This window comes from Ipomoea nil, unplaced genomic scaffold (genome assembly GCF_001879475.1).
Source record: "Ipomoea nil cultivar Tokyo-kokei standard unplaced genomic scaffold, Asagao_1.1 scaffold0188, whole genome shotgun sequence".
Lineage (NCBI taxonomy): Eukaryota > Viridiplantae > Streptophyta > Magnoliopsida > Solanales > Convolvulaceae > Ipomoea > Ipomoea nil.
The window spans coordinates 2,591,602-2,619,477 of NW_017616616.1; the positions used below are offsets into that span (position 1 = coordinate 2,591,602).

At 36.3% G+C, this 27,876-nt stretch overlaps 6 protein-coding genes and 1 long non-coding RNA gene across 7 annotated transcripts; 3 read left to right on the top strand and 4 right to left on the bottom strand.

Annotated features, from left to right (window-relative positions):
- The first annotated feature begins 3,697 nt into the window (after window positions 1-3,697).
- Window positions 3,698-4,575, top strand: LOC109182551. The gene is made up of 2 exons (XM_019332698.1): window positions 3,698-3,969; window positions 4,095-4,575. Exons 1-2 carry the CDS (start codon window positions 3,845-3,847, stop codon window positions 4,315-4,317), a joined length of 348 nt encoding a protein of 115 aa, XP_019188243.1. The 5' UTR covers window positions 3,698-3,844; the 3' UTR covers window positions 4,318-4,575.
- A 2,201-nt stretch (window positions 4,576-6,776) lies between these two features.
- Window positions 6,777-9,847, bottom strand: LOC109182560 (probable receptor-like protein kinase At5g47070). Its single transcript, XM_019332711.1, has 4 exons — window positions 8,797-9,847; window positions 7,822-8,082; window positions 7,596-7,718; window positions 6,777-7,503 (listed from the first exon to the last, which is right to left on the bottom strand). Exons 1-4 carry the CDS (start codon window positions 9,145-9,147, stop codon window positions 6,955-6,957), a joined length of 1,284 nt encoding a protein of 427 aa, XP_019188256.1. The 5' UTR covers window positions 9,148-9,847; the 3' UTR covers window positions 6,777-6,954.
- A 1,793-nt stretch (window positions 9,848-11,640) lies between these two features.
- On the top strand, window positions 11,641-13,285 carry LOC109182589 (60S ribosomal protein L37a). The gene is made up of 5 exons (XM_019332742.1): window positions 11,641-11,744; window positions 12,409-12,448; window positions 12,702-12,790; window positions 12,875-12,957; window positions 13,046-13,285. The coding sequence occupies exons 1-5, from the start codon at window positions 11,742-11,744 to the stop codon at window positions 13,107-13,109; spliced, it is 279 nt and encodes a 92-aa protein (XP_019188287.1). The 5' UTR covers window positions 11,641-11,741; the 3' UTR covers window positions 13,110-13,285.
- Window positions 13,286-13,570: 285 nt separating this feature from the next.
- Window positions 13,571-16,360, bottom strand: LOC109182567. The gene is made up of 3 exons (XM_019332723.1): window positions 14,917-16,360; window positions 14,421-14,682; window positions 13,571-14,049 (listed from the first exon to the last, which is right to left on the bottom strand). The coding sequence occupies exons 1-3, from the start codon at window positions 16,062-16,064 to the stop codon at window positions 13,870-13,872; spliced, it is 1,590 nt and encodes a 529-aa protein (XP_019188268.1). The 5' UTR covers window positions 16,065-16,360; the 3' UTR covers window positions 13,571-13,869.
- Window positions 16,361-18,105: 1,745 nt separating this feature from the next.
- Window positions 18,106-21,246, bottom strand: LOC109182578 (putative casein kinase II subunit beta-4). Its single transcript, XM_019332733.1, has 5 exons — window positions 20,713-21,246; window positions 20,154-20,372; window positions 19,157-19,266; window positions 18,891-19,056; window positions 18,106-18,712 (listed from the first exon to the last, which is right to left on the bottom strand). Exons 1-5 carry the CDS (start codon window positions 20,942-20,944, stop codon window positions 18,582-18,584), a joined length of 858 nt encoding a protein of 285 aa, XP_019188278.1. The 5' UTR covers window positions 20,945-21,246; the 3' UTR covers window positions 18,106-18,581.
- Window positions 21,247-22,632: 1,386 nt separating this feature from the next.
- Window positions 22,633-24,499, bottom strand: LOC109182596. The gene is made up of 3 exons (XR_002054389.1): window positions 24,357-24,499; window positions 23,312-23,388; window positions 22,633-22,929 (listed from the first exon to the last, which is right to left on the bottom strand). It is a non-coding gene; the product is annotated as an uncharacterized LOC109182596 (long non-coding RNA).
- A 706-nt stretch (window positions 24,500-25,205) lies between these two features.
- LOC109186995 (uncharacterized protein At1g28695-like) lies at window positions 25,206-27,235 on the top strand. Its single transcript, XM_019337162.1, has 3 exons — window positions 25,206-25,466; window positions 25,559-25,942; window positions 26,496-27,235. The coding sequence occupies exons 1-3, from the start codon at window positions 25,308-25,310 to the stop codon at window positions 27,066-27,068; spliced, it is 1,116 nt and encodes a 371-aa protein (XP_019192707.1). The 5' UTR covers window positions 25,206-25,307; the 3' UTR covers window positions 27,069-27,235.
- Window positions 27,236-27,876: the final 641 nt, after the last annotated feature.

The window sequence follows — 27,876 nt, forward strand, 5'->3', positions numbered from 1 at the left end:
TCATATTTATATTGTACATCTTATTATTGAAAGAAAGTTTTAAGTGAATTTTTAAAAAATAAAAACTAATACTTCTTCTTGGCATATGATATTGGGTATCCTCTCCACCACCGAGAAATGAATATGGGTTCAGTTCAAGTTCTGCTCACAAAGCTTGACTCTTACAGACTTATCCAAATATATATATATATATATATATATATATATATATATATATATATATATATATATTAGCCTAGAGTTATTTAACGGGGCACATTCTTTGTAAAGCATATATAACCTTACAGTTACATTAGTTGTCTGCTTACCAAATATCTCAATCTATTTGACTATACTTTGAATACTCCATAAATGATTCATATATGTTTTCAAATGAAAAAAAAAAAAAAAAAAATTACTTGAATATAATTTTTAATTATTATTTTTTCTTTTGTACTATCAACTCTATTATAAGGTAGTATATGTTCAATATATTTTCTTAACCGAAATTCGATCCTATGATATTTCATGACGAAGAGTTACAGAGATGCTAACTGAGCACAAAATGGACTATTATTATTATTAAAGAGATCAATAATGGAAGCATACCTAATCATACTTTTGATAGCTTCCTCAAAGTATGCGAACTATTACATTCTAACATAATTACGAAGTAAAAAAATAAAACGAAAGTAGTCAAAGTACATATAATTAGTTTGGAAACAATTGAGAGGTGGCATGCTATCATGCACCGCTAGATCCAGGCCGTAGATTCCGAGCCTTGTTTGGCGCGATGATGGCATCACATAATTTAATCAAGCGCCACGTATTAATGAGGCGATTCCCCGGTAAGATGTCAAGGACGCAAAAGGAAAATACTTAGTGTACTCCCATATTATACTCTCAACTTGTACTCCTTCTCACATGTTCTTGATTTAGACATTTTTCTGTGGACCCACATGCTGATAATAACCAATCCTGGTTTGCCACCTCAGGGAGTATAAATGAGGGAGTACAATTTGGGAGTCTATATAGTAGAACTCGACGCAAAATAATTCGGCTGACCGGCGGGCACGGGCAATAAGATCCCGGGCAGGAAGACAACGACCTTAAATTTAGTGCTGGTCCCACGGGTGGGTCCCACCTGCGTCTCATGATTGGCTTTCATTGGTTGGAAGGTTGTGTGCGTGTTTTTTAAAATATTAAAAAGTGGGACCCGCCGTTTCGTGTCTTTTATGGGTTGTGGGGCCCTCGTCTTACGCAGCTTCCCATCTGGGAGGGAGAGGAGAGTGTAACGGACAAAAGAGTACAGCGTGAGCGTCATTCATTATTCATTTCTACTCATTCCCATTTTTTGCTTTATTTAAAAGTTGGGTCCAAAAGTTTTGAGAATTTCAAAATTTTGCCTCATGATTCTTATTTTATTTGTTGTTTTATTATTATTATTATTTTGGTCCAAGGAATGAGAAACTTATTAGAAGAATTGTGTGTTCAAAACCTGCACCCTTCGTGCTCACAATACACCTACAACAACCGTTGAAAAGATAACAAAACGATATTGATTATCCTAAACTCCTGATTATGAAAAAAGCAAGAAGCAAAGAAGTCCATGAATCTATTATGTCCCTTGTACATACACTCTCAAGTGTTTCCCCCCTACCTCAAGCAGACTTCAATGATATTAGCCGTGCTATCAGAGTTAGCAATAACCTAGAAAAGCAACGAAAGGATATCAATACACCTAAACTCCTTATCATGGCAAAAAGAGTAAGAAAAATGAAAGTATACGACTCTGTTATGTTCCTTGTATACTCTCAAGTAGTCAAGTGTTCCATCCACCTCAAGCAAACCTCGATGACATTAGTTTTGGCACCTTGATTCAAACTCAGCAGTCAACAACAACCTAACAATAGCATGTGATCTAACCTATTCACTTATTTTGTTTTATTTATTAAAATTCAAATGTTTTTATTAAAGGAGACAATCTGCGTGTTTCCAGAAAATAGTAGACTAAATCTTCATCTTTTTGTTTTTTTCCGAAAACAGTGAATAAGGGTTGTTATAATACATAATAGTATTGTTTAAATTGTAAGTCATCCTCCCAGATACTCTGTCGTGTCAGAATTTGAGGCCCTTAGGGTTGGAGATTTTAATCTTTTAAGAATAATGAATTGTAAGTCATTCGATAGAGGGGTCAAATTTGCAATTCAAACGAAAGAAATGTCATAATATATAAAGTTAGTGAACTTATAATAGATTCCCTATAACGAGTGGGAGCAAAGTGCAAAAACTGATTCTTGTATAATTTTATTAGATGCAATGCACTTTGCCAAACTACCATAGGCCCTAGATTCCAAGCCCAAGGATTCTGGAGAAACTGCCACTGGTTTTTAAATAATATAATTCTGTACCCAAAATGCCCCACACAACAATTACTTGCCCTACCTGTTTTTTAGCTACTGGGCCCACAATACTAAATACTCCGTACTTTATATAAATTTTATGGTAAATTTATACTGTAATATCGAACTAATGTTACTATTTTTCTCTTATTTTATATGTATGGTTCAGTTAATGAAATTTGATTAAATTTTTTTAATTTTAATTATAGTCATAAATTCATAGTCCACTTTTATCAAAATATTCACATTTGATCATAGTATTATTGTGACATGACCATTTTAGTCATCTACCAACAAAACACTTTTAATGTCATTAAATACAAAGTCATTTCAATCTTCAATTACGGATTAAAAAAAAACATAAAAATATAGCGGGTCAACTCACTTTGTATAAAAATGACTGAAATACCTTTGTATTTAGCAGCATTTCAAAGATGTTGATAGAGGCCCAAAACTGGTCATATCACAATAATATTATGACCAAATCGAATATTATGATAAAAAAGAATTAAAAATGGACTGCGACCTATAAATCTAAGACAAAAAAATATATGAGGAAATTTCAATTTTGGTCATATGACTATAGGGGTTTTGTTAATTTCAGCACCCGACTTTCAAAAGTGTCAATTTAATACCTCGACTATGAAATTTTTATCAATTTTGGTCACTCCGGTTAAATTGCCGGTCAAATTTCGCCGGAAAAACTTAATCCTTCATTTAGTCTATAATTTGAGGGGCAAAATCGTCTTTTAAATTTTGGTAAAATCGTCTTTTTTTCCGGCGAAATTTGACCGGTAATTTAGCCGGAGTGACCAAAATTGACAAAAATTATATACTCAAGGTACTAAATTGACTCTTTTAAAAGTCAAGTGCTAAAATTAACAAAGCCCATATAGTCATATGACCAAAATTGAAATTTTCTCAAAATATAATTAACTCTTATTATATTATTTTCTCTACATCAATTCTACTCAAATGCTAATGTATATATAATAGTCCGTGAACAACACATGAGAAATAAATCGTATTTAAAAAAAATGTGTTACAAATTTAACTGAAAAAGTATCGATAAAATCAAATTCGTAACTTTTTAATTGTAAAATTGTATTAGATAGAAAATTTCTAATAATAGGTTGTCCCAAAATTAATAGTCCTATATACATATTAATGTAGGGCAAAAAATTATTCTAGAAACTGACACTGGTAAACATATGATTTGTCTGTTGGCTGTACAGTTTTGCTAGCTTGTGTTAATTAAAATACTTAAAAAATAAACCAATCAACTTATAATTGACAATCTCTCTATATATAAAGTTGTTGAATCCTTCTCTTGCCACTGGCATCTTCTCAAAATCTCCATTTTCTCTCAGCTCCTCCAATCTAGCTTCATCATCTTCTCTCTCTGCATCTGCATATCCATTATATTCTCAGACAGAAAAGATCAAAAGAAAAAGAAGAAGAAAATGGAGTCAAGAACAGCTTTGTATTATACTGGGTGTGAAGAACACCAGTATCAACCCCATTTTCTTGATGCTTGCTTCCTGTGCCAGAGATCTTTGGGTCCTAACAGTGACATCTTCATGTACAGGTTAGCTTCCCCATATGCATGTATGTATATATAATATTTCTCGAACTTATAATCTTGTGGTTACTAAGTTAATCTTCTGATCTAAGAATCTTGGTTAATTGGGGTTTTGTTGTGTGGATTTGCAGAGGGAATACACCATTTTGCAGCCAAGAATGCAGGCAAGAACAGATAGAGATGGATGAGGCTAATGAGCAAAGACTGAAGCTTTCATCTTCATCTTCTTCAAGATCTTCTTCTTCTTCAAAGGGATCATCAAAAACACAAAGACAGACAGCAACCCAGGAATCCACAACCCAGGAAACTGACACCAAGAAAGCTGTAAGAACAGGCACAGTGGCTGTGGCTTAATCACACTACAGATCAGAGCTCTCAAGTATAAATTATCTGTAAATAATACTGGTGGATATCAGATGGAGAGAGAGAGAGAGATCCATCAGACAATTTTGAATCTTTTTTGTTTTTTGTTTCTGGGTATTTTATTGACATTCTCCTCTTCAGATGTTGCTGAGATCTATGTTTATACATAAATTGAGATCCCAAGAAATGGGATGTTCTTGCCTTCTTGGAATTTGCAATCTTTAATGATGTTTGTATACAATATGCAAATCTGAGGCTGATGAACATGTTCATAGTTACATCTTTCTGAGATTAAAAGGTTAGAAAGAGAAACAGTTGATGAGAGATTCATATGAGTTGCTAGAACAGAACATATCAGGATTGGATTCTCTGCAGTTATCAGATTCAATCACCACATCAAAGATACAGTCAACTGTTGATAGAGTAATAAGCAGGCAAACTAATTAATATAATAATGTTGATGGGTTTATCATATAAAATAGTTGATGTTATGTGATACTGTATCAGGTTTAAAAATGTAAAAAATGTTATGGAGTATATTACATATTTGAGATTCGTTATGTCTAAGCTGATCTTATAAGTAAGTTTTTACGATCATAAAAACGATTATTATCTGTAAAATAGTACTTTAATTATGTTGGATATGCTTCAATGGTTTATATAGATCGGTTCTTCAAAGTCCAAAATACTTGTATATTAGTAGTCTTAATAGTCCCAATTTTATACCTCTCTTAGTTAATATGAATTGATTCTTGTACCTTAGAGCACCACCATTAATAATTTTTGCTCAGTTTTTGAGGAATTTATAGCTGAAGTGAGGGGAGAGAAGAGGTGAAACCCTCCTGCAAAGAGTAGTTTTTTATCTCTAACATGGGTCCCACACAAATTAAAAAATGATCGCGTTTTCTTGCGTGACGTGCAATATAGTGCCCAAGTGAACACGTTAACTGCGTTTTTTTTCTTTTTTTTCAATATTGCATCATATATATATATTTTTCCTTCTTTCTCCCTTCTTTCTCTCATAGTTGGCACATCAAAATCCACAAAAAATTACTCCTATTTTTGGTAGTAAAACAAAATTTGAATTTGTTAATCAATTGAGTTAGGTATGAGATGAAGATGATTCACTTGAAGGGACTTTATGGTTAATTAAGTTAGAATCTTCTACATAACAGTGCTGTCAAGCTGAAAGTGAGGGGATTAAAGATAAGAGGAGCTGAGTCACACCTCATCAAACAATGGCATCATTTGATGGGACACCACTTTACTGATATAAAAAAGTTACAATTTTTAAAAAGACTTTTAGCAAGGTCATCAAGAAAGAATTTAAAAAGGATGCAACTCCAATAAAGTTAATTGAAAATTTATTCTGATAATCACAAAGTTTTAAGTTTAACTCTTTACAAAAATTGTCTATTAATTTTCTTGATTTTATCTGTATTTTGTTTACTAAAGTTTTAAGGTAAATTTCATTTGATACATAAATTCAATAGCAGTTACATGTTTTTTTTTTTTTTTTTTTGTAAATCAAAGAAAAAGTTAAAAGAAAAGGTGTTTGATAGAGAACTGTGCAATAAGCAAATGCCAAATGAGCAACAGGCAAAAGCAGGTGGAGACAATTCAATCAAGAGCTGTCCATAGTACTGTAGTGAAATGGATTCATTTTCAAGCCTGCAAAGATGAATATAATCAATTAAGCAAAAAGGACATGAAACCTTTAACATAGTAGAAAGCAGACAGTGAAACATTGGGCCTATGTGTCACCATTTCAATCCAACTTGCTTGCTCTTCCATGGTTTTGTTTGATACTAATACACAACTGAATAAGAAGCTTCACTTAAGACTTACTTTCAACAACAGGGTGGAGCTTCGATTTCTGCCACGTATATATAGGGTTCAGGTTTGAGTTGGGCTCCTTGTGTGCAAAATCTCACAGTGAATATTGATGTAGTATGAGATACGATTCTTGAGTCGGTTCCGAGTTCGGATCCTTTACCTACTCCGCTTGTTGGTTTAAGTTCTAAGGCTCGGAATACTTGACAGTAGGTCAGAGGCTTCCAAGCTAATAGCTAGCGTGTAGAAATAGTCAAAAGTCCCCCTCTTAACAATAAATGATGTATTTATAGGGAAGAGGAGGGAGCAAGTTCCGGTCACGCGGCACGTGAAACACATGCACGGGCTTAGCCACGTGCTCTGATATTCTTGAAGGCCTTGCATACTACTACTAGAACTAGGTCAGTAGGTCGGTCACGACCTGAGTAAGTCAGGGCGTAAATATCATAAAGGCACCTTTGCAAGCTGCCCTTAACGGAACTCGGTAAGCGAGGAGATCGGGAGCGTGCGGGTACGAGGTCGGGGCGGGCCCAGCTCGCGAAGAGGGTCCGATACTGACCATCATACACACACGATTATCGAGAAATAATCTCTATCAAATATATTCCGAAAAAGTTGGGAAGTAAATATTATATTCGAAGTTGACAAAAACTCATATATAAGCTCTCTACCTAAGCCAATTTAACATAGTGCAGACAAGTTGAAACCTTTATATACTTCCTAACCATGTTTCTAATCTACACAAATACTGCACAAATATCAATCAAGTTATGCAGAAGAAAATAGCATTTTTTTTCAAGTAACTTTAGCCCTCTGCATGATCATAAACCCTTTTCTGCTAAGCCCACCAACGCGTTCGCTTAGTTTAGCCAAGTGTGCTATCCGTCTTTTTTCTGATTCTGTAGGCCCATTCTGCTCGGGCTCTTGGTCATCGTCGACTGGATCTTCTGCAGCAGACTGGAAACGTTCGAACGAGGGGCTGTTTTCGCTGCAACTCTGAATGATCTGTTGCAGAGTTTCAACTACTTCGCTCATTTTCGGTCGAGCCTTTGGACTCTTAGACAGACAACTATCTGCTAACTTTGCAATCCTCCTAGCTGCACTTTCTGAGTACTGGTTTTCCAGTCTTGGATCCATTATCGTGCTGAATTTCCGACTTTCTGCAGGGAAATGCTTAATCCAGCTCAAAAGTTTCTGTTCTGAGCTCGGTCTGCTTCTCTCGATCGATCTTCTTCCCGTTAGGATCTCGTAGAGTACAACGCCAAAGCTCCATACATCACTCTTGGATGTGAGATGACCAGTTTCGATGTAATCCGGGGCTGCATATCCATACGTTCCTACAGCCTATTCACACAAAACGAATTCTATGGTCACTTATATGTCGAAAAGCAATTTTTTTTTACTAATAAGTGTCGGGTTTTATGAAGGTAGCTTACTGCTGTGGAGACATGAGTGTGAAGACCCGTCGGGCCCTCCCTAGCAAGGCCAAAGTCCGAGAGCTTTGGGTTGAAATCGTTATCTAACAACACGTTTGAAGACTTGAAATCTCGATATATAACCTGTACCATTGAGGTAGGACAAGGTTTAACTAATTCAGATGCACACAATGGAAACGTCTCTCTCTCGTATAAAGCTTCAAAGATAGAGACATGGACGACAAACCTGAATTTCCAATTCTTCGTGCAAATAAGCCAATCCCCGAGCTGCTCCCAGCACTATTTGCAGTCTTCTTTGCCAGGTAAGAGCGGGATAAGCCTTGTTGAAAAGATGGTCTTCGAGACTCTTGTTCTGCATAAATTCATAGACGAGTAGTCGCTGTATACCCCTCTCCCCATCAACACCACAATATCCAATTAGTTTGACAAGATTCGGGTGCTCCACAACCCCGAGAAATTGCACTTCTGCTACCCATTGTTTATGGCCCTGCAGTGGAAATAGCGGATATAGCTAAGCAATCTATTCAACCCAAATTTCCTAGTAAGATTCTTGTCTATAATAGAGCCTAGGAGATCCTATATAATAAGCAAAGCTTATAAACTTGCAAGAAAAAATAGATGGTTTTGAATATCAGCCACTACCTGAGGGTGTGCATTGGGTAAACCATGCCTTGTGACCCTAACCGGTAAATGACCATAGCTAACTGACTCAAACCAATAAGGTCAATAGGCCACTCCCGTTGGGTGTCGAACTTGTAACCTTACGGTTACCAAATTAACAGACCAACTTGGCTGGGGTTGCCCCCGAGAGATATCTATGTTGGCAGAATAAATCATTGTTGTTCTATACCCAAGACATTAAACAAGGCATAATATCATTTTTATGGAATTATTACTCATTTTGGAAGCATAGATTATGCAACCTTAAAATAATCCAAAAGCATCCACAATGACATCAAACAGAACAACAATTCTAGCAATAAACATTAGCTAAAAATCGATGTCAGTGTTATAATCTAAGATTGAGCCAATGTCACTCAACTGAGCAGTAATGCACGTGATCAAACCACACTAAAAGACTGAATCCAATAAATTAGCTGGTCTAACCATGACCTTATAAACCCATATGTTTCTCTCTTATTTTTCAACGTGGGACTCTTAACAGTCAGAAAGCGTAAGCAAAGGGGCATGGAGGTTATACCTGATAACCGTCTCGATTGAGTTTCTTAATAGCAACGACAACAGGTTCACCATTTTCATCAACGGGCTTAATTTTTCCCTTGTAAACGCACCCGAACCCGCCTTCGCCAATCTTCAACAACCTGCTGAAATTATTGGTTCCCTGTCTAAGCTCACTGAAAGAGAAGACTCTCAGGTTCTGAGCTTTCCCTTCATACACCTCAGAGAAACTGGGGTGGGATGAAGCTGAACATGAAGATATTGCAGCCCTCTCAGTTCCTGAAACATCTGATTTACTCTCCTCTTTCAACACTGGTGCAGATCTTTGCCCCCTAGCTTTGCCCTTTTCCTTGAAGTAAAACAAACAACTCATTTTACTTGTTTTTTTTGGCCTTTTTGCTCTCTTTCTCTCCAGATTCTATAAAAGCTATCAAGACTCAATTTCTAGCTCCCAAAACAACTATTTTTTTTTTGCCTTTTTGCCCTCTTTTTCTCTCCAGAATCAACAAAAGCTATCAAGATTCAATCTCTAGCCCCCAAAACTACTCATTTTACTTGTTTTTTTGCCCTCTTTTTCTCTCCAGATTCTACAAAAGGTATCAAGATTCAATTTTTAGCTCCCAAAACTGACATTTCCTCTGACACAAAACAAATGACCAACAATACAGATAAACAACTACTATCAGGACATCAAGTTTAGCTCTAGAACAGAAATGATAGCATGCAAGATACACAAAGAAAGAAGAAATGGGGAGATTCAAGAAGAGTGAAGGTGTGATCCAGGCCAAAAAACATCCTTTAGAATTCAAGAAAGAGAGAGAAATGTAAGCATATATATGTAATCTCAGTGACTCAAGAAGCAAGTTTTTACTTTTATTGCGTATATACGCGTCTTGCCTGGTTTTGTTCAACTGCTAGGACTCCTTAGCCAAGAAAGACACCAGATTTTCAAAGCAGCAGACGAATAGAGATAGCTTGTGAAACTTTCTTGTAATAAAATATGTATATGTATATACCCGAAGAGTGTATGTCAATCTTTTCTTCTGTTTACTGAGAAAAGAGCTATGAATCTTTCTTTGATTTGGGTATGAGGTTGACTGCTCTGATCTGGATTCTAGGCTGTCTCTCCCTCTTCTGTCCATGTCAGGGATGGTGGCTTTAATAAATATATATTTGTTTGTGTGTTCTTTGACTTCATCTAAAGGGAAGCCCGAAAGGGTCCTACGTTAAGGTCAATACTGAATAGCAACAGGAAACCGGCAATTTAATATGGGTAACATCATCCAACAAAAAATTGGGTTTATATTTTTTAAAGGGAAAATGACACTTTTTCTCCCTGTGTTATATGCTTATAGCACTTTTTCCCCCTGAGTTATTCATGCATTCACATTTGTCCCCTCAATTATTATAAAAGTGGCGGTTTTTCCCCCTGATAATATTAAATGGACATTTCTACCCTTAAAACAAATATTTTATTTATTTCTCTTCTTCAACAAATTATTGCTTATACGTAGGGATGACCACGGTTCGGTTCGAACTGAACCAAACACTATAGCAATCAAATTAAAAAATTTCGGTTATGATTCATAACATAACCCAATATTTGGGTTTCCGTTTATTAAAATCGTGAACTGGAAAAAAATGGATCATGAACCGTGAACCAGAGGTTCAAATCTGATTAACTACTAGCAATAGCTTAAATTAGAATCATAATATTTGCAAATAGTGTATGTTTTTTTTCGCATTTATATTGACTCTCACATATAAGTATATATAATCGCGGTTTGAGTTTTATTTTGAACCGTCGGATCACAATTTTGGATCCAATTTGAACGGTTGGTTCAAACTTTCTTTTAAAATTTTATTTTTTATTTTTAAAATATTCTAAATTCAACACTTAATGTATTTTATTTTTTCAAATCGTGGTTATAATTTGTTGGAGAAGAAAAATAAATGAAATATTTATTTTAAGGGTAAATATGTCCATTTAATATATCAGGGGGAAAAACTGCCACTTAAATAATTTAGGGGGAAAAAGTGCTATAAGTATATAACAAAGGGGGAAAAAGTGCCATTTTCCCTTTTTAAAATTATTTTGAAATTATTTTTTTAATAATTGAATTGGTAATTTATAAAAAAAAAAAAAAAAGTCAATTACCTGTAAAAAAAAAAAAAAAAAACTAATTAAATAAATTTAGTAGGTAAATATAATTAATTAGCCTTTAATTTAGTTCATGATGGGAATTGGGCAAATTATGTTGTGCATCCGTATGCACCAAGCATGGTGCATACGGATGCAAAAACGACGTCGTTGTAATAAAATGCGCGTCTCCCCTTAAAAAAAAAAAAAATCAGGTTCGAAACTATAATTCCATAATCGATGAACTATATTTCCATAATCGATGAACTATAATTCCATAATCTAATCTATGAATTAAAAATTTTAGAATGAATGAACTAAAATTTCAGAATCGATGAACTATAATTCCAGAATTGATGAACTATAGTTCCATAGTCGATGAACTATAATTCCATAATCCATGAACTAAAATTTCATAATGAATGAACAAAATAATGTTGTTACTAGGAATCGAACCTGAATTTTTTTTTAAAGGGGAGACGCGCGTTTTTAATAAAACGACGTCGTTTTTGCATCTGTATGCACCATGCATGGTGCATACAGATGCACAGCATAACTATTCTGGGAATTGAGCACTTGACAATAGTACATGAGCCTATTTGACACTACTCTTTTTTTTTTAAAGAAGCATTTTGGGCCAATATTCGGAAAATAGAAGAAGCATTTACTTGGGTTAAATGGGCTGTTAGCCCAAAGTACAAGATCCAATATTGGCCTATATAATCCCCAAAGCGCTAATCGGGCGAAATCTAGGGTTTTACACTTTCATTACAGCCGCGTCATCTTCATCCCCAACCCTCAGGCAGTCTCTGCATTGCTCAATCAAGATGGTACTTCCTCTTCTGTAATTATTCATTTGCGCTATTATTTTTCCCGATTTTAATACTCCGTATATGAGCTAAATGTATACAATTTTTTTTTTTTATTAAAAAGAAAATCTATATGCAATATGCTTATCAATATGATCTGATTTGAGTGATTGTTATAGCTGGTGATTATCTTCAATAAGAAATGATAATATATGAATTTCTCTCTTTTACTAGTTGAAGCAGAGAGGTGTTATTTCATATAATTATTATCGTTGTCGTGCATTATTAAATAATTAGGTATTCAGTCTAATATAGATTTCTATGTAAAATGTAATTGAATATCAGTGAGATTATATTTGTGTTTGAAAAGTAACAGAAATGCTGAAGTTGCACAAGTACTGGACATGGCTTATTGGTTGTTGAGCTATGAAGGTTTTAAATTTCAGTTATATGCCTGTTGCTTGCAATAAAATAATTCCTTGTTTTTTTTTGAAGCTGTAGTTTTAATATGTGGGTTAAATTTAAGCTTATGTGTCAGTTTCTAGCTAAGAAAAAAGGTTTATGCTTTTTGTGTTATTGTCTTAGATTTTCCATTTGGCCGATTATTGTTGCTGCATTATGAAATCCTGTGCTTACTTGTCTTGGTTCACATTCCTGTTGACATGAATTTTGTTGATTTATTCAGACCAAGAGAACCAAGAAGGCTGGTATTGTAGGAAAGTATGGTAAGTAGATTCTCATGTAGATCAAGATTGTATTCATGTATTGTATCATTGTTATGCAAGTAGTAATGCATGTTGGAGACTGAGTATTTTCTTCAGAGCTTCACTTTGAAAGCATTTCTAACATTAAGTTGTTTCATTTTTTTTTCCGACTAGTTAGTCAGTAGTAGTTCATGTTTGATAAATGTGTGAACTCATAGTTCTATGCTTTGGGGTGCTATGTGCTTACCAAGTCACATCTCTGCCAAAATGCCAGGTACCCGTTATGGTGCGAGTTTGAGAAAACAAATTAAGAAAATGGAGGTTAGTCAGCACAGCAAGTACTTCTGTGAGTTTTGTGGAAAGGTTAGTTCTTTTTGTCATTTTGATTGTTATTTCATGTCCTGGTATGTATAGGATTGAGTGTATTATAAAATTCTACCTTTGCAGTACGCTGTGAAGAGGAAGGCTGTTGGTATTTGGGGATGCAAAGATTGTGGGAAAGTGAAAGCTGGTGGTGCATACACACTGAAGTAATTTCTCTTCTGATTCTCTGTTCTGTGTTTTTTTTTTAATTATTCTTGTCGAAGTAATAATCTGGGGTTTCCCTTGTTTTTGCAGCACTGCTAGTGCTGTGACTGTTAGGAGCACCATCCGAAGGCTCCGAGAGCAGACTGAGAGCTAGATTCATTTCATTTTAGATGGAAGTCAAGTGTGAGGCTTTTGTATTACGTTTTCTTTGGATCTGTGACTTTGCAATTAGAAGCAATTTTTATGTTAGCTGAAAGTTTTTGATATGTTTGAATCAACTTAATATTACCGAGTATTTATGATCTCACTTGATTCTAGACTTCTTCATTACATGTTCTTTGTTCTGGTTCCTAATGTTTTTTGTACTATCACGATTAGCATTGTGTCATTTGCATCAGGTATTGTGCCAATTTAGACATGGTGATAATGATCGGGAATCAAACGTTTCCTTGATCCTTTCTTTTGCTTTTTGCAACAATTGTTATATCGTAAACCATGACATGTAGTCATATTATTAAACATGATGCCACTTATAATGTAACAAGATGCATTGATGATGTTACAACTTAAACAGGGCACAAGAGAAGAGACAAAAAAATGTCATGTATTATTAGCTTGTGGCATAACAGGAAAAGATTTGTTGCACCAACTTCATTTAATTTCTCACTAGTCATTAATATACATACAGGCTGGCTGGATAACATTTTTCCTCAGTCGCCAGCTCTCCCTTTATACAGCTACCAAAAATTTACAGTGACCAACTAGCAACTCAATCAGCAGCTTGCTTGTATGGTCATGTTGTACTTGTACTATACTACTATACACTAATACCACTTCAAGTCTGTAAGTTCCACAGACTTAAACTCAGTCTCCAGCACTCAAAAGGTTATGTACACTTAACCCCATGGAAGTCGTTACATTACAGGAATAGGGAGCTCATCACTGTTTCTGCGGTGATGCATTTCTTTCTGCACCGCTTTCACTGCTGCTACTCTTGCTGCATTAGCTGCCTTGTTCGCTGCTGCTACTGTCCTGTTCACTCTTTCGTCAACCTTTGCCACATTGTAGGCCTTCTTGGCTGCATGTCGTGCTTCCTGAGAGATGAAGAGCCATTTTAACATTAAACACACTACTTTTTTCTTTCCCCTATTGTTGGATTCTAGTTCTAGAATAAGATTCAATCCTGATTTCCATAGGATACCCAACAAGAAAGTTCAAGTCATGGATGGTTCAACATGCCAATTCTTCATGGAATGGATATAGGGTCAGAATTAGCATGCATGCATTGTAAGTATGTGACCCTCGGGATCAAACTGTCCTAAAACCTATGGCGTAAGTAAATCCTAACCGGAACAGTGATTGCTAAAGCCACAATTTATCATGTAAATAATAAGAAGATAGGTCAATAACAATAAGCATTCTCCAATTATCTACACACAAAAATAACTATGAATGATGATTCTACCTGGACGGCATTCAACACTTTTGAGTGGTAAACAGCCACGGGAGATCCAGGATAGGGCACACTCTGTGTGCTTGGAAGGTCAAGAACGCCATTATGCCAGTGACCCGAATGGGTTTCTCCATTCCTAAAAGTATATGTCCCCAATCCTTGTCTTCTTCCCTCGTGCCAAGCGCCTTCAAAACGATGCCCATTGGCAAAATGGTACACTCCAAATCCGTGCATCTTATCAGCAAAATATTCTCCAGCATAAGTGTCAGAATTCCTAACACACGAGAGACTAATAAATCAGCAGGGATCAAAACACTATTGATTCGAAAAACAATTAAGGCTTCAACATAGATATTTCCTAAATGTAACTCATTCCAAGAACTCCAAATTAAGAAAGCATGCTTATTAAGACACTGCAACTATCGAATAAAGTTCACTATCTTCAGACTCCAGTATATGAATATATGAATGTCCAACAACAACAAAAGATGAAGATTCTTAAACATGCCTGAAATGGTAGTGGCCAAGGCCATGCTTGACACCCCATTTGAATTCGCCAACATATCGGCTACCATCCTCACAGGTATGCACCCCACAGCCATGGCCCTGGCCATTTGACCATTCTCCAGCATAAACATCACCAGTATAAAACCGATAAACGCCAAAACCATGCCTAAGTCCCTGCCTATATTGGCCCCTGTATTGACTTCCCCTTGCCCATGTCTCCACTCCATGCCCATCATACTTGCCATCAACCCAATCCCCTTCAAATCTTCCACTCATGTAATAATAGTAAACTCCACTCCCATTACATTTCCCCTTATGAAACTCACCCTCATACACATCACCATTGCTATATGCCTGCACCCAACACCCAGAACTCACTTTCTTGTCATACTTTGGCCAAGAACCGATTGACCAGGACACAGGCAAACGCCTTCTGGAGACATGGCTGGATAGAGGGAGTTTGATTGGGAAAGACCTGGCAAGGAACAAACGGATAGAGGGCAGTCTGGGGAGTGCCAAATGCAGGGAGAACAAAAGCGCTGCTGAGAAGGCAAAAGCGGAGAGGAAATCAAGAAAGATGGAGTTAGTGGGGTGGGAAACGAGGAAATAGAAGAAAGGCAAGGAGAGGAGGATGATGAGGCGGAGGTGAATCCGGACGACGCGGCGGAGGTGGTAGAGCTGGTGGTAGAAGTGGGAATGGCCCAGAACCCTAAACGGGTACGGGCCATTCGCGGAGGGCGGGGCGGAATAAAACGGGTATTTATGCAGAGAATTGCTCAGAGTGGGGGATTTGGTCATCGAGTTGATGGAAGAATTGGAGGAATTATTCCCGGGGAGAATTCTCTTGTGAGCGGTGGTCTTCCCGCCGGCGGCCACCGCGGCCGGCGAGGTGGAGGCGGATGCAATCGGACGATTTCCGTCGTTGATAATGATCTGGAGAGTGGCATTATCATTGCTATTATTATTATTATTACTATTATTCCCGGCGGAATGAGAAGAACCGAAGATCAAAGCATGAGGATCGAGGCGGCAAATTTGGGAGTGCTTCTGGTGAAGCGAGGAAGAGGGAGAAAGCAGAACCGGATTGAAATCGGAAGAGACGCCACTGCTTTCTTTCCCGATCTGAACTTCAGACTTCTTCTGATGCATTACCTATACACAAACACTCTCTCTTCACTTCATCTCTCTCTCTCTCTATCAACAAAAACTCTGTTATCTCTGCAAACCAATCTCCGGAGAAAACAGAATTTCATCACTTTCTAGAATTGACGGTTGTGAATTTGCGGTTGACTTTCTCTTTCTCTCTCTCTCTCTCTCTAATATACCGGTATATATAGATATAGATATCGATATATGTGTGTGTATGTATGAATGTGGTGTATGATGGAGGAGAAAGCGGGCGGAGCGGCCGCAGTGCAAAGTGGCGATCGGCCACTAGACAATAGCGGGATAACCAATAAAATAATCCGTAATAAATCCCCAAAATTCTTTTGCCCTCTTAATTTCACTTACTACCATAATGCCACTGCTACTTGAAATATGGATTTTTTTTCCTGTTATTTGTCTTATATATTTATTATTTATTATTATGGATAACTATCATTTTTAATTGAAGTGATAAGTTTTTGGAAAAAGGTTCAAATGGTCCGTAAGTTAAAAAAAAAAAATCTATTTAAATTCTTTAAATTTGTAAAATTATTTAATTAAATACAAATCAATACGTATAGCAAGTTAATTCTTCTCAAGTTTGACACGTATTACTTTTACAATATTTTTTATTAAAAAAAAAATTATTTAAAGAAAAAAGTGATTTAGCCACCGACTGGGACACTCGTCCCAACAATGACGGTCAAACATGAGGTCTAAATCTAGACAATCTGGAACAAAGGCCATCCCATGCCACCCTCGTTCCAGGCCGTTTGCAGTCCGATTATTCGTTATCTTCTTTTGTATTAAAAAAATTAATATTTTGATCATGTTTGATAACGTAATTAACTTATCAGTCAATTTTGACTTATTTAACCATTATTGAGTATTTGATTATTTAGCTTTTTTAACCGTTTATTACTCCAAAACGATAAAATTCAAAAAATTACTCAAAATATTTTTTTCAATAAGCTTTTTGGAAAAAATATTTTTGCATGTAATTAGTTATGAATTAACAATTAATTTATCAAACATCTTTCTACAATCAACTAATACTATCAATTAATCAAACTCACTAACTCAATTACCTAACAACTATTTATCAAACACCCCTTAATCAATTTTCCATTATAATTGTTTTTTGTCCGTTCTAGCCGCCATGAGGAAATATATTCAACAACTAATATTCTAATGAGATGCCTCAATTCAAAAATAATAATAATTAAAAATGATAATTCAATAACTGCAACTATCCAATCTGATATTGATTTAAAGGCCAATTACATTTTGTCTCTCAATTAAACAAAGTTCAAAAGGTCTATTGCTCCAAGAACTAAAATTGAACTCTTTTTTTTTTTTCAAAAGTTAAGAATGTACAACAAAAAGTTAGACTAAAACGACAGGTTAATAAAAGAACTAAAAAAAACACATTTCCCATTATTATTTAATAAAAGAAAATAAATAAACAGGATTTATAAATATCAATTTGGGATGAGGAGTCTATATCTCAGAAGGATGGGGTGTCTCTGAAAGTAAATAATAAAAGCACTTTACACATGACACAGCAGTGAAAAGGAATGAGGGGCAAAGTGGAGGTAGCTGCAAAGAGAGAAAAAGAAAAAAGCAAAAGCAATGATAGATACAACTCATAGGCACACACAAATTCTATATTCTTGTAAGTTCAAAGGGAAGAGTGCATCATAACTAAACACAACCAACCACAATAATAATGCAAGTATTGAAATAAAACAGAAGGGTTTGGTTTCACAGTAGGGCCTAAGCTTTGTCAGCATTATGGAATTCCGCAAATATCAGAATGGCAAATTATTCTGTAGACCCAGGTCCAAAGATACACAATTTATGACCTTGTATTGTATTCGCAAATTCTCAAAACTTAGAAACACAATTTATATTCTAGAAGTTCACAATTCCAAGACTAAAAATACACAATTTAGGACCAGGGTCCACCTTGCAAGGTGGACCTGGTCCATGGTATAACAACTGTACAGAATCTAGAGAGTTTGTTTATAGTAATAATAAAATTAAAAAAATTTAAAAGGGTCCATATCAGATGTTTGGTCACCCAACATTCAACTAGGAAAATACCAACAGGTCTGACCATGTACAATTGGGTTAAAATGCTATAAAAAAGACTGGAATTGGTACATTACCTTCACCATTAAATGAAACTTGTAACACTTGAGACTTGAGAGGGGTGGAGTGGGGTTGGGGGTGGGGGAAGAAATTAAAGTATAAACATATAAGTACAAAGTTGGTTACTGATGACAATTATCAACCAGGATAGAAAAATGCACGCCTAAATTCACAGTGCAGACTAAGGCACGAGTTTAGCTTGACAGACTGGGTATAGGTGCTTTCTGTTTTATCAACAAAGTAGTTCCTGCATATCAAAGACCGCTTTGCTTTACCTGGCTGCTAACGACTTGCACATCAAGGGAGCCAGATCGGAGTTCTCTTGGAAGAAAAATGATTATCCCAACACAATGCCACCACTTATTTTCATGGCTTGTGGAGTTTGAAGCCGAATACTTTTGGGATATAGCTCTGACTTGGTTTTTGTGGCTTGAGGTGTCCATAAGTCATCAAAAAGAGGTGAGGAAATGTAGTCCCAAAATAAGCTCCGTCAATATCTTGACAAGTGAAGGAAATCAAATCCAGGGGATACAAAAATTAACAATGGAAAGGGTGAAGTAGCATGAATCAGGTCATACCAATCTAAAAAACGAAGCAGAGGCACAACAAAAAATAAAAAATAAAAAATAATAATAATAACAATAAACATGAAAAGCCAGTGCATCAAAAGGATACTTCCTTGGTACTTGGATCGTGGATAGTAGATATCTTCGCATCTTGGGCAATATATTTTAACAGTACTTGAGCGTGGAATGTCAGACTGCCCAACAGGAAGGCAAGGCTGTCCACAGCAATAAACTCGTGGGCACCTCCCAAAATCATAGTTTTTGTACTTGTCTAACTGTAAAAGGGTTTAACAACAAATTACACAAGCTAAGCAAATGAATTACCAAAGTACTATTGAAATCCAGATAATGCATTAATCTTGAAAAGCACACTACCATTGCAGTCAAGCCCTTGGTTGTCAGAATATATCTCACATGAATCAGGCCGTACAACATTTCTGCTGCTGACTCAACAAGTTCATTCTGCTCTTCAGTGAATATATCACCTATGCACATACATAATAGGGAGACAATAATGACTCAGAACTTTTATCTAACCACTAAATTCTTGTTTCAAAAAAAAAAAAACTACTAAATTCTTGGGGACCTTCCCTACTTTACTTGTCCATTTAAGCTCAAAGTGAACAAAAATTCAATGAAACAACTTAAGAATAACAATGAAAAAAGCCTCCGGATCATATACAATCATTTTACATAAAAGAATCCAGATTTACCATGTAAATTTAAGAAAATTAGATGTCGCATTGCAGACCAGAATACTGACTACCTAGGGTCACCACAAGGTTCCTTTTATCCTTGCATCCTATACTGGAGGAACAACCTATTGTAGGTTATTTCTTATACTTAGTCAACAATTGAGTCTAACATTTTTTAACCTATTTTCCCTAGGTTTTTTGGTTCAATACCAAAAAATAATTTCTCCTCTACTCTCTTTCCATCTGATGTATACTAAATTGCATATAAATCCCAAGCTCAGAATTGTATCCCTCAATCAATACAAGAGAACTCCAATTGGAATATGGGATCTCTCATTGGCTATATATTTTACCAAGTTGCATATCAATCCAAGGCTCAGAATTGTATCCCTCAATCAACTCTGGAGACAACCCCAGTGGAAATATATATACTACTAAGATTGTGTCGTAAATTATACAGCGTGCAAGGAATCGCCTAGCAAGGTGAGCCCTAGCTTGATGTTCATAATATTTCAATTTAATGTCATTATTATATTGATCATTGTGTTTGAAGTAATATTCAATATCAGAATGTTCATCAAACTGGAACTAAATGTACATGACAGTTGAAGTAAATCCTTATTGGGGCTCATGTGAGCGATGGATTATAGATACCAATTAAGAGCCAAAGAGCTTACCATGGGAGGACTCAACATCCAGAATGAGGTCAAGTGCATAATCATAGTACGGAACTTGACTGCTCAATCCACAAAGGTTGAAATCATCTTGTATGTACTCATCATCAACTTCACAGAAAAACTCATTTCCTCGCAGGTTGCAGAACCATGAAATCCACGACGTATCTTCCCCATCAGAACCGCTAACATCAGACTCTTCACTGTCTGTTTCAGATTCATCTGCAAAATATTTCATTCGTAGAAAGGGAAGATATTTCATTTCGACACATGAAAATCTCAACGTAATTGGAAGGAACTAACTTGAGCAGACTAAATCACATATTCAAAGTTCAACAATTTGCAGTGAAGCCCAGACTTATCACATCTTAAGCAAACAAGAATTAATTCTAAAAATATGATCTTAGAGCTATATTACTAAACTAATCTTAGAGATAAATAACAACTCCATAATCCATATGAGTATGATAATGTCCAGACTACATAGTATCTAAAACACCACGAATGAGCATAATAAAACAAAAAAATTCCAAAAATGGAAAAAAAATCTCGAGGGACCGACCATCGGAGCATTTGTTCTTAGTGGTAAGAGTGGAGGAAGAGCGGGCGTCGAGCTGCTGCTGCTGCAGCGATTTGCCGGTGGCGTTGGAAACTGCCTTATCCTTCAAGGCCCTGGAGGTGGAAGGCGAAGACTTCTCCAAGTGCTTATCCAACGCATCGTTGATTCGCTTCCGATCCAGCGGCCCCTCCGCGATGTCCGTCCTCAACGACGCTCCTCCACCTCCTCTGTACATTTCCTTCCCTGTACAACCCTATATATATTCCTATCTGTCTGTATGTATTGTATGTATGGGTGGGAAATCAGAGGAGAAGTGAAAACCTTGGAATCACAAGTATGGAGAGGCTGCGAAAATTGATATCTGTAGAGAAAGGAAGGGAAACAGAGTGCGAGCACAGACTGTCTGAGGAAGACAGGGAGTGAGAGAGACGATGATATCTAGGGTTTCTTCGTCTACAGAGAGAGAGAGAGAGAGAGAGAGAGAGCCTCCTATAGTCCTATGCTCCTGTAAGGTTCTCTTCTCCCCCCTGTTTCTTGTTTTCTTATTCTTCAGTTTTTTTTTTCAAGGAAAATGACATTTTGATCCTCCAATTATGGAATATAGAATATATATATTTTTGAAAAATGATATGTTAACCCCGTAATTATATAATGATGATATACTCTGTACTATTTAATACTGTTGCAAAAATCGGCCTAGACGGGCGCCCCTAGGCTGCCGTCTAGGTGACCGATCGCTTAGGCGCCCAACTTAGCTAAGTCCATTTTGCTAATTTATTTAAATGATATATATATATATATATATATATATATATATATATATATATATATACCCATACACGTGCATTGCTTTTCTTTTTATAATTAGTTGTCTAGACGACGCTAAGCGCAACTCTTTTTATAATTAGTTGTCTAGACGACGCTAAGCGCAACTCTACCGCATGACTAGCGCCTATTGCAACCATGTTTTTTAATATAATATAAAATAATTTACACTAAAAACTATTTAAATGTAAAAGTGTCACGCCAATAATAAGAATAATGGCGTAATTCCTTTTTTCTTATGGAGTTTATAAAATAGGCATCCATAGTATTGATTTGCACTCAATTTCTCCTCAACAATGCATCTATAGTCTCCATTAAATATAATTGATTTAATCCTTCAATTTTCCATTCCCAATCCACCATGTATGAACACAAAGTATCAAGTCATAGTTGATCTTCAAAATTGTCAAAGGGACGATAAGCACAATAATTTCTGAATTCGAAAAACCTTATAAGTCCTAATTTCTGAATTCGAAAAACCTTATAAGTCCTCCAATCGTACAGGATCCTCTTGTAATCTATCAGAAGGGAGGATGCCCCATATGCCAAGCCCAAGTGATTGATTTATTGTTACAAATGATTAATTGTTAACATCACTATATATTACTCCTTAACGACACATCTAAGAAATTAAAGATTAAATTATGTTGAAACATTGATTCAATATACCACAAATGTGGCCATAATTCAATGCCCAAAAGAGTGAACATACTATTCTACTTATCTGTTTTTTTGGGTGCACACTGTTCATCCTACCAGATTTGATATACAAGAAGTCAAGAACCATTATATGCACCTGACACAATTGCGAGACTTAAGAAAGAAACTTGTCTGCTTTGATGTCATTATTGTCCTCAGAGCATCACATGTATCCACAATAGTGTTTGCAAAAAAAAAGTCTTTCTCCCTATTGGATCCAAAGTTCTTTTTTCTTTTTTTTTGAAGAAGAAAAGATCCAAAGTTCTATTCATCGTGAATTTACCTGGCTTGGAATTTAGAAAGAGGGAATAATGGTAGTACACTTGAGGATAAAGATATTAGGAGAAGAATTATGCATTAAGGAATAATCCCATCAATATGCATTAAGGCAAGAAGCAAGTTACCTAAAAGACAAAATTACTAATCACGTGTACCACAATGTTCAACATCTATAGGTAAATGCAATAATACAGCTTATCAACATCCACATTACTCTAGAGTTATACTGAGAATACGTTATTAGCCTCTGTAATTCGAGCCAAACTGCCTTTAAAGAAAGGGAGGTTTCAGCAATCTATATGAAATACACTGGGGCATTGAGTAATTGGAATACCAAACACTCCTTTAATCAATATCAAAACAGAGTTTTCATGAGAAGAAAGAACGACTTCTATTACGCTCCAGCCGAGCTTCTCTCTGTCACAACCACCAGAAGCCAAAAAGGGGGGAAAAATCAGATATACCACACAAATGACACAATTCTAAATATAATTACATAAATAGCCAAAGACCACATTTTATACAGTTGGTTAGTCTAGATATATGTGCAGAAGAATTGATTCCACAAAAAGTCTGGTTCCAGTTGGGCAATGATCCTACTCATATCCTAGATGAGTTCCCAAGCATCATAAAAGAAACAAAACGCCATCAATGCAACTTTTCTTTTCCACATACAAAGATGAAGAAAAGAACAAGAGGAAATATAAATGAGAGGACTTTCCAGAGCACTAGTACCTATTAGATTAAAGAAAATAGACATCATTAACAGGTGGAAGGAGTTTGCAGATAGTAACAATACCTCCTTTTTCTTGCATTCCTTGTAATTGTCAAAATGTTCCTGGCATTTACTCTTGTCCGTGTGAAATTCTTCTAAACCTGAAAAGTGCACATAGTATAGATGGGGTAAAGCAAAGGTACTATTCCTCAAATACTGGCACATGAAAAAAAAAATCTCATTGGATAATTTATAAACTACTTATGACTGTCCATGGACTCGGAGTGAACTCTAAGCCCATTAGTCAGAACCTCTCTTTCAGATATTAACCTGCTTTCTTCTGGCTGGAAGTACCCCACAGAACCTACATGCTTACTGCCAACTGGGTGTAGTAGAAGTGGCATTTTCTTTTAGATAGGTAAAAAATGTACAGCACACAAGTTTCTTTTGTTCGAAAATATGATCCCCAGACATTTGTTTTATTTTTGGATGGCACGTCATGGTAGATAACTATCAGTGGATAAACGGGAAACTGAGAATTGTGTTATACATTAGATTGTGAAAACTTAGCAATTAGGAGCATCTGTTTAACTGTTCTTCAACTTTTGCTATCGTAGCAAGCTGTACTTTCATGTTCTTCACCTATACAACCTTCCTAGAAGAGTACCCGATAAACTCAAGCACCACCATTGGCTTCAAATACTTGGTAGCTGATAAACCAGCAACATGAATTGGGAACTTCGTTCTACTGATCAAAGCTAAAAAGCAATCCTATAGTGTTTTCTCGTGCTTCAGAGCTTGGTCTATTGATCTTAAGACTTACTCATATGTTATAATAATAAACCCTAAACCCTAAAAACATAGGTGATCACAGAAACCAACGAAGGATGGGATTAGACACCGAATTATAGAGCTTCCTTAACAATATTGGGATGAAAATACTCATAATCAAGTATACAGATAAGCATACATATAAATTAACGAACATGTATATTTAGGGATCAATTAAAGAGATAAGATACAAACAAAAAAACAAAAAAAAAAAAAACAAAACAAAAAACAAAAAACAAAAAAACAAAAAAAAAAAAAACAAAAAAAAAAAAACAGGAGAAGCGCTAGTGTTGTTTACATTTTAGTGAGGCAGTGTATTGAGGATAGCAGTCGGAATCTGCGAGCTTCGCCGCACTTGGATAAGGCGGTGCCTGATACTTCGAAGACTCCATCGCCACTTCCTTTCTCTCTCTTCTGCTGGTTCGCGGAATTGATTTATTTATAAGTCGCGACTTGACCCGATTTCAACGAATGCAATGGTCTGGTCTGGGAGAATGGGCTTGTACACCGGCCCAATTCATCAGTGATGCATATTTATTATTATTATTATTATTAAGTATCATCATTTTGGACTTTATAATACTTATTCCATTTCAATTATATTTCTAGGTATACCAAATATTGGAATCGGGTAATTATATTTCTGCAAACTAAAAACTGAAATTTAATTTGCCACATTATTCATCTTTCATGAAATTGCATTTCTTTTCTCACATAATTTCCTCCCTCCAACCAAACGCCCCGTCAACCGTTGGAAATTCAGTTATCCCTCGATTACCATCTAAATTGTCCAATAATGTCCATCTTTAATGTAGTTTACAAATTTATATTTATATAGAGTTTATATATGAATAGTAAATTTAATATTTTGAAAAAAAGTAAATATTGTTAAATGAATTGAATAAGAAGCACAAAATAAAATGGCCAACGAGAACGTTTTTATTACCCTTATCATTTTAAATCGATTCACTATAAGTAACTTAGTCGAATTTATTTTAATTTGTTAGTACATATTCTTAAATAGTGATTGGAGATTTGGAGATTTCCAGCTGCTACTCAAAAACCCATAAAAGGAAACCAATATTAAAGATGTATTTCATGATTTATGAAAAACCCAAACTCCATAATTTTTAACAACAAAAGCCCCAAAACTACTAACAAACCCCAAGAGTTATTCGTGTCTATGTATATATATCTATCTTTGATCCAAGCACCTCAATTGATGAGATTCAAACAGGGAAGGTAGATCATGACAGCAATCAAAACGGATCGTCATCTTCACGCCAAGAAATATTCCTTCAGCTCACTCGCGATGCTCTCTTTCTTCTTAGCTGCATTAATCTGTCTCTGCACATTCACTCCCTTCTTCTCCGTCTCCTTCCTCACGCAACAGCACTTCATTCCGCCGGTAATTTCACCAATTCCTTCCTCCATTCATCGTTTCCGTTCGAGTTTGCGCGAAATTCTGATCGGATTTGGGCGTTATGCGTGCGTGTGTAGGTGACGGAGAGAGACTACCTGGAAGAGGCGCTGGAGAGGGCGTCATCGGCGAGGAGCAAAACGGTGATCATAACGATAATCAACAAGGCGTACGTGGAGCCGGTGAACGAACATAATCCGTCGATGCTGGATCTCTTCCTCGAGGGATTCTGGGAGGGAGAGGAGACGCGGCCGCTCGTGAACCGGTTGCTGGTGGTCGCCATGGACCGGACCGCCTACCAGCGCTGCGTTTTCCGGCGGCTGCACTGCTACCGCCTGAGGACTAACGGCGTCGATTATGCCTCCGAGAAGATTTACTTGTCCAAGGGTTTTGTGAGTATGATGTGGCGGAGAACTCTCTTCCTAACGGATGTTCTTAAACGGGGTTACAACTTCATCTTCACCGTACGTAATTCTTCTTTTTTTCCCCCATTTTTTTCTCCATTTTCTCAAGATTTAAACGCGTTTTAAGCACAATTTACTTTTTAAAAATAGAAATTCAAGATTAACGATAATAAGATGTATGAAGAATGAATCTATAAACCCACCCAAATATAGTCATATATTTTTTTGGTCCTGCAAAGTTTTTATAGAAGACACATTTAAACCCGTATCATACTCAACTAATCCTGTTAGTACAGAGCAACTCAATTAAGGGGCAAAAGTATCAGCCAGACTGGTTACTAATCCTGTTTGCACAGAGCTCAATTAAGGGGCAAAAGTACTGACTAGACTGGTTTTTTTTAGAAGTTCAAACTCACCTTTGACAAGAGTGCACGGCTACTCACCTCAACCAATCTGGTTAATTATATAGTGTTATTCATAGCCATGCACTAATACATAACATAAACGTTTAATTTATATCTCACAATCCCTCATCACATGTACATTGCATGCATGAGCTACCCAAAATCATATCAAGATTTTAAAACCCAATTAATTAAAGTTTGTGCGGTAGGACACGGACATAATGTGGCTAAGGAACCCATTCCGGCGGCTGAGCCACAACGTTTCGGAGGACATGCAAATAAGCACCGACCAGTTCAACGGCGACCCCTGGTCGGCATGGAATCCGATCAACACCGGCTTCTACTACGTCCGATCAAACAACAGAACCATCGCGCTGTTCGAAACGTGGTACAGCTCGCGGAAGATCTACCCGAGCCGGATGAAGGAGCAGGACGTGCTGGCGAAGATGAAAAGGCAAGGCACGCTGGAGGAGCTGGGCCTGGTGGTCCGGTGCCTGGACGTTCTCTACTTCAGCGGCTTTTGCAGCGACAGCAGGGACGTCACGGCGGTCGCCACCGTCCACGCCAACTGCTGTAAGACCATCCGGGCCAAAGTGGCCGATCTGCGGAACGTCCTCAGAGATTGGAGGAGTTACAGGTCGTCGGCGCCGTATTCTAGTCGAGAAGAACTCGTGGAGAATTTCGAGTGGTCGGACCATGTTTCCTGTAAAAATTCCTGGACGGTGCCTAACACGACGGCGGCGGTGCAAGGGCCGCCGGCGAGTTCGTTTCAGGACTACTAGACTACGTACGAGCTGAGGTCGATCGGTTGGACTTAGCTTGATTAGGTACCAAGTTATATTAGCAGTATACCACGATGTTTAAATTAAATGCTTAATTATGTAGCCAGTTGAGTCTAATGTGACGTTGTTTTAGAGTATTGCACATAATATAAGCGTACATATACTTTTATGGCAAGATATATATTACCCAAATTAACCATTTGATTATCTCATAATCTTTTTGAGTACTATTGACTATGTGTAAAGTATAATATATGTGTTAAACATAAAATACAAATGTGCAATACAACTATCAGCTTAAACTTTTAGTTGAGATGATCCACTTGTTGTTTGGAGCCCATCAAAAAATATCGCTTGTTCACTATATCGCGCAGGTTGTTGTTTTGATTTTTTGTTCATATTAGTGTTTTGGATGTCATTATATTATGATTAATTGTTTTAACTTTTTTATTTTTTTATTTTAAAAATATTTATTCTTATTATAGGGTTATGCATAACCAAACATCAATATCAGTAATTATTCTAATTTCATCATATTACGTATACTTTCACCAAAACGCATTATCATTACTAAGTATATTTAATTTCCATTATGATTCCAATCAAGGCCATGGCCAGGGCCACGCAGGGGCCCAAATATTACATACGTAGTATATATGTGCAGTGTGCCCCCAAATTGTGGGGCACTTTTATTAAAAAAAAAAATATTTTATATTTATATTTTATATATTGGTGTATGTGTACTTTATGTATAAAGAAATCAAGGCACTTTAAAATTCTAAAATGTTTATATTCATAATTCTTAAGG